Genomic DNA, 5,314 nt, shown 5'->3' with positions numbered 1-5,314 from the left:
GCGCAGGGGGGCCGGCGGAGGGCTGACCCACCAACAGCACCTCCCCGGTGTCGCAGCACCCAAGGGAGACGGCGCTGGCTGGCTGTAACTGGGCAGGCACCCCGGGGTGCTGCCAGGGTTGCCCCAGCTACTCCATCTGGGGGCTTTTTAGCTGTTTGGAGAGGCTTTTCACACCCCTGCAGAGAGCACCGCTTGGTGGGGAAACACAGCCTTCAAGCAGGAGCCCCATGATGGAGCTGGCACCCCCCAACCTTTCCTGGGGCAGATGCTCCTGGAGCCACGCTGGCCCCATCCTCTGGATTTTAGCCCACCACCTCGTCTGTCCCATGGCCCCAGAGAGACTCCTGGCACAGGCCGAGCCCTGACCCACCTTGCAGTGGCTGGGGGCTGCTAAAAATGCTCGACATTTCAGCCTGGTATGCACTTGCATGCATCTGGCTGATTTGGCCTCATCCAGGCACTGCATTTTGGGGTATGGAGGGGGACCCTGCAGCTGCAGTGGCACTTCACTGGGTGGGCTGTGCAACCAGGGCTCTGGTGCAGTGGTCTGGCCACAAGGCAGCAGCTGGGGCTGGAAGAGATGGAAGGGACACAGCAAACCCCATCTCAGTGGGCAGCAAAAACCCCTCCATCCCAAAAAAACCCTGTGATCTGCCACATTCAGTCTTGCCCAGGAGGTCCACACATGGTCAGGGTGGGCTTGGCTTCTCCCAGCACCAGGCTTGGAGGGGCTGGGGCAGGTAGGACCAGCTCAGCAGAAAGTGTGCCCCCCACCACCACCTCCCTGGGATGTGCCTGAACCGGGGTGACTAATCCTGGCCCTGTGCCCCAGCTGATTGCTCAACGGGAGTGACAGGAGCCAGCGCGTCACCTCCCTCAGCCCCAGGAGCCTTGGCGAGGCCGTCCCCTCCCAACATGGGGACATGTGGGTGCAGGAGCCGGCTGGATTTCGCACTGGAGGTTCCTGGTCATGCTTGCCTGCTGCAGAGTCATTTTCTGCTTCGCCCCAACCAGGAGCTGCGACCATCGTCCCTGCTGAGCTGCTGGTCCCAATTCAGCCCCTGCTTTCCAAACCTGGGCTGCGAAGAGCCCCTTGGTGTGACAGCACTGCACTTTTTAGACTGCAGCTCTTTCAGACCTCAGCATTTCTTGGCTCAGACACACCAGAGGTTCCCTGAGCTGAGAAGTTTCTGTCACCTTTGCATGGCACGGCTGGGGCTGCAGATACTGCCCAGGCATTACAACACAAAACCCAAAGAGCCTCAAAAGCTTTGATGGCTCTTGCATAACTCCAGCTTGACCTGGCAATACCCTTTTAAGCCACCAAATCTCCCAAAGTCATGAAAAAAGCCGCCATAAATTAATTTTTTTTTTTTTTTTTTTTTATGATCACATTTTCTACCTCTTTACAGCAACTACAGGGCTCAAAGACGACCAGAACAAGTCCACCAGACCACAGGGCAAGGGTGGAGCTTCAGCTCTGGTTATGGTTAGATTGGTTTCCAGACCTTCAGCCCCAGAGAGCACTGAAATGCGGTCACCGGGTTTCAGCCAGGAATACCCAGAGAAGTCCCTGGGCTCTCAGGAAAAGAGGTCAGGCACTGACGGAAGACAGGAATTTTACTTTTCTATAGGAAATACGAATGTAGGCTTTCAGTGCAAACTGACCTGGTTAAAGCACAGGCTTTTTTGTGTGTGAGTGTGTACATGCGCCTTCTCCTTCCTTCTCCCCCTGAGCTCCACCTTGTCTCCAAATTCCATCCACAAAGCTGTGGGATGCAGGAAAATTTAGCTTTAATTCCCTGCCTAGCTGCAGTCCCTGCCACGCAGGACCCCACTCACTTTTAGTTTCACTGAGTCGGTGGTCTGCAACCGCTCTGCTAAGGGCCAAACCGTCCTGCACGAAGGAGCCGTCTTATCTTATGCAAGGTCTTGGGCAAGAAGTGATGCTGAGTCTGCACGCCGAGCTGGGAGCCAGGATTCTTACCCGCTCCCATCCTACATGCAGCTGCACGAGCTGCCAGGAGGCCCTCGGAAGGCTGCTCGGTGTGGACACCTTGCTCTTCATCGCCCCAGCCTTCCCCATCCCCATCACTGACAGACCCTGGGACCCTCCCCATCCCTGGGAGGCTGGGAGCCGCTGCCGTCGCGGTCAGGAGCTGCAGTGGGCTGGCGAGAGGGAATCGCATGGGAAGGAGGGGAAGCCCTAGGATTTGGGATCGGGGGAAAGCAAGCCCAGAAAAGGGAAGGTGGAAGAGGGCAGAGAAGCCAGGTGCTGGGAAAGGCTCCACATGCAAACGATGCGCTCCAACCTCCTGCTGAGTAACACAGGGTCTTTCTTAATCAAAACCCTGAAAAAGCCGAGCTTGCAGTTTGCACGCCGCCGTCAGCACGCACTGCGTGCACTCCAACCACCAGCGCTCAGCCCCTGGATAAGTGGGCATGAGGAGTGACCTGCTTTCATGTCCCACAGTCGCTCTTCCTCGCTCCCTCCAGCAAACGCTTTGTCTGTTCTCAGGGAGATCACACAGGAACACGACGTCGCAAACACGGAGCCTTTCTGCAAAGTACACAACGCGCCAGCTGCTGTGACGTTCCCACCAGAGGCTTTTTAGCCTTGGGCTTTGCAGCACTCTTGGTTTTATTTATTCAGGTTCAGCAAACTCGCAAGATGAAAGCGAGACAAAGGAGTGTTTTATTAAGAAAGAGTCCCTCATTATTTAAAAAAAACAAACCAAAACAACCATCTTTCTGTCCTCCTTGAGACAGACTGGAGGCTTCTTAGCCTGAATACACCTGAGTACGAGGCCCACGCACACTCCTCCTATGCAGTAAACCAAAAACTTTTGTCTCAAGTCTCACTGCTCAAACTGATTTTTCTTTCTCTGGCTCTTGGTCAGGATGGGGAGGAGGAGCCTCGGTGAAGGCCGATCTCCTTTCTCTTGCTTCTCCTCTCCTGCTAACCATGCCTTCACCCAGCTAGATCTCTCCTGTTCCTAAGGAAAGACCCGGCTTGCCTTGCACTCAGTCATTGCCCTTCTGCAAAAAAGCTGCTCTGTGCAGCGGGGCTGAAGCACCAGAGGGAGTCCAGCAGCCAGATCTCTGCCTGGAAAAGCTTTCACTTGGTCTGAGTCACAGGACACGGAGATCCCTTAAGCTCCTGGTAGGAAAAGGAGAGGCATCAAAACCGAGAGCAGCTGTGGAAGAGGTGGGTGTGTTACAGATCCATCACTTCTTCTTCCAGGGCTTTGTCCTGAGATTGCACATACTTCTCCTGCACTGCAAGTGTGCTGATAACGCAGTAATTAAGGAAAACAAGGGGCTGGGCTCAAACACTCCCTTCTGCAAGGAGCTCTTAACGTTCTCAGCGAGGAACCAGCCCCACATTAGCCTGAAGGCTGGCAGGAAGACAGCAGCGCTGGCAGCAGCACGCATCACCTGAGTTATTTCTGGCTCTGGCTGATCCCAGACCCAACAAGTACAGGAGAATCAATTGCATGGTTTGGACAAGGTGGAACGAACCAGTCCAAGTGAGTGAGAGAGAGAAGAAAGTTGCCAAAAGATTCCTCTCACATTCACCGTATCAATTAGCAACAAATGTGGTGGCTTTGGTGTGGACAACTGTCTGCTAAGGTCCGGGCTGAGCCCCCATCACCAAACAGCATCAGGTGATGTTAGCAACAACCTGGGCCTGCAAAGTGCCAGCCCTGCCTCCAGCCTCTCTTCCCCAAGGAAGGAGAAATTAAAACTCAACACAACAGAGGATCGGTGGAGAAGGATACGAAGTGAAGTGGAAATCGGCTCCCACTGCTGCTGACATCAGAGCTTCCAAGCTCCTCTGCTCCTGGTCTCCAAAGGAATAGCCGTTGGCTTTGTCCACCGCCTGCATCACCTGCCGCATGCTCTCCTTATCCTGAAAGGGAGGGAGATGACACGCGGGGAACATGGCCCTTCCCTAGAGGCAAGAGCTCGCGCTTGGGCTTTACCACGGATTTTCTCCGAGGCTCTGGGCCACCCACACAGCGCCCCACACCCCGAGCACGCTGTCAGCCTTCCTGAGCCCAGAGGGGCCACAGGACAACCAGGGGCACCCCCTGCGGAGCCTGAATCCTGACAGGCTGACACCCTCCACCCTCTCGCTCCCTTTCATCACCTCATCTCAGCCCATTTGCCTCTGTTCATGCTTCTGCAAACGACAAGATGAACGTTTTCAGCCCTTCCTCCAAATGTGTTCCTGCCAATCTTCTAACTATTTTGTGCTCCCTGATTTAACATTTCAGGTAATACTTTGTCCGGATTCGAAAGGCAGGCACAGAAGAGACGAATGAAGGGGGAGTCTTAATTCCCCACGCCAGGACATAAGGCCCACGTAGCCCCCAGCTCATTAGCCTTTTCCTTTGGCTGCCACAGCTGTTTACAAATCTGGGTGCATTTCGCTGTCCTCCTCCGTCCCCAAGGTTCTCCAGAGTTGAGCTTCTCAGCTCTCACGGCTCTAAGCAGACATAACCCAGCTGCTACCAAACGCGCTGACTACATATCCCACGCTCCCTGCTCTCTCTGCCCCACTCCTCCTGCTGCATCACCTGGACGTTGAGGGGAACAAAGGACACCAGGCTGTAGTCCTCGATCACCTCCACCAGCTTCTCATTGAGTCGGCGGTAATTTCTGAAGAAGGGGTCAGAAGCTAAATGGTCAACCAAGTAAGAGAGGTCCAGGACCTCCGTGTAATAATCCAGGTTGAAAGCTGCAGGGAAACACCAAGAAGCACTGAAGGCAATCTGTAAATACTGGGGCTTCCCTGGCCAGAACACGCCACCAAGAAGCTGGTGAGATTTACACCATCTCCCAGCCATACATCCCCGTATCCAAGCAGCTGATCTGCACCCAACTCCACAGCCCAATCTCCAGGTCTCTCTCGCCAAGGCTCTTACCCAGCTTGCCGTATTGCTCGATCAGGTCCATCTTGGAGAGGACGTTGACATGGGGCAGTTCCACGTGCAGCATGGTGGAGAGCGAGGTGCAGAGAACGGAGATGAACTTGCCAGGGTCTGTACAGTAGTGAGAATCCACCAAATGTACCGCAGCCAGCTGGAAAGCAAAGGCACAAAGGGACAGCGCAAGGTCAGGCCTGGTGATGAGTCCATCTGCTTGCTTTTGGGACAGTCTGAGAAGTGGCTCTAGGACAATCTGTTCAGATCTGACTGTAACCACACAGACTCCCAGACAGGGAAGTTACTACCTACCTTCTAGCTCCTGCATATAAAACATCCTCATAGATGAGTGTATATACATATATATATATATATATATTAAA

The 5,314-nt window shown here is 54.3% G+C and overlaps 1 protein-coding gene across 1 annotated transcript in view; it reads right to left on the bottom strand.

Moving 5' to 3' along the window:
* Positions 1–2,105: 2,105 nt before the first annotated feature.
* The window catches only part of GPN2 (GPN-loop GTPase 2), a 5,334-nt gene continuing 2,125 nt past the window's right edge, over positions 2,106–5,314 (bottom strand). Inside the window, exons 2-5 of the mRNA XM_009648474.2 lie at positions 4,932–5,088; positions 4,584–4,744; positions 3,783–3,913; positions 2,106–3,290 (exon numbers count right to left, since the gene is read on the bottom strand). Of these exons, the coding sequence (XP_009646769.1) occupies positions 3,218–3,290; positions 3,783–3,913; positions 4,584–4,744; positions 4,932–5,088 (522 nt within the window). The 3' untranslated portion in view covers positions 2,106–3,217. The remainder of the gene's footprint in view (positions 3,291–3,782; positions 3,914–4,583; positions 4,745–4,931; positions 5,089–5,314) is intronic.

The sequence above is a fragment of the Egretta garzetta genome, unplaced genomic scaffold (genome assembly GCF_000687185.1).
Source record: "Egretta garzetta isolate BGI_Z169 unplaced genomic scaffold, ASM68718v1 scaffold101, whole genome shotgun sequence".
Classification (NCBI taxonomy): domain Eukaryota; kingdom Metazoa; phylum Chordata; class Aves; order Pelecaniformes; family Ardeidae; genus Egretta; species Egretta garzetta.
The sequence above is the reverse complement of the archived record's forward strand: the minus strand, read 5'-3'. Positions and strand labels throughout refer to the sequence as shown.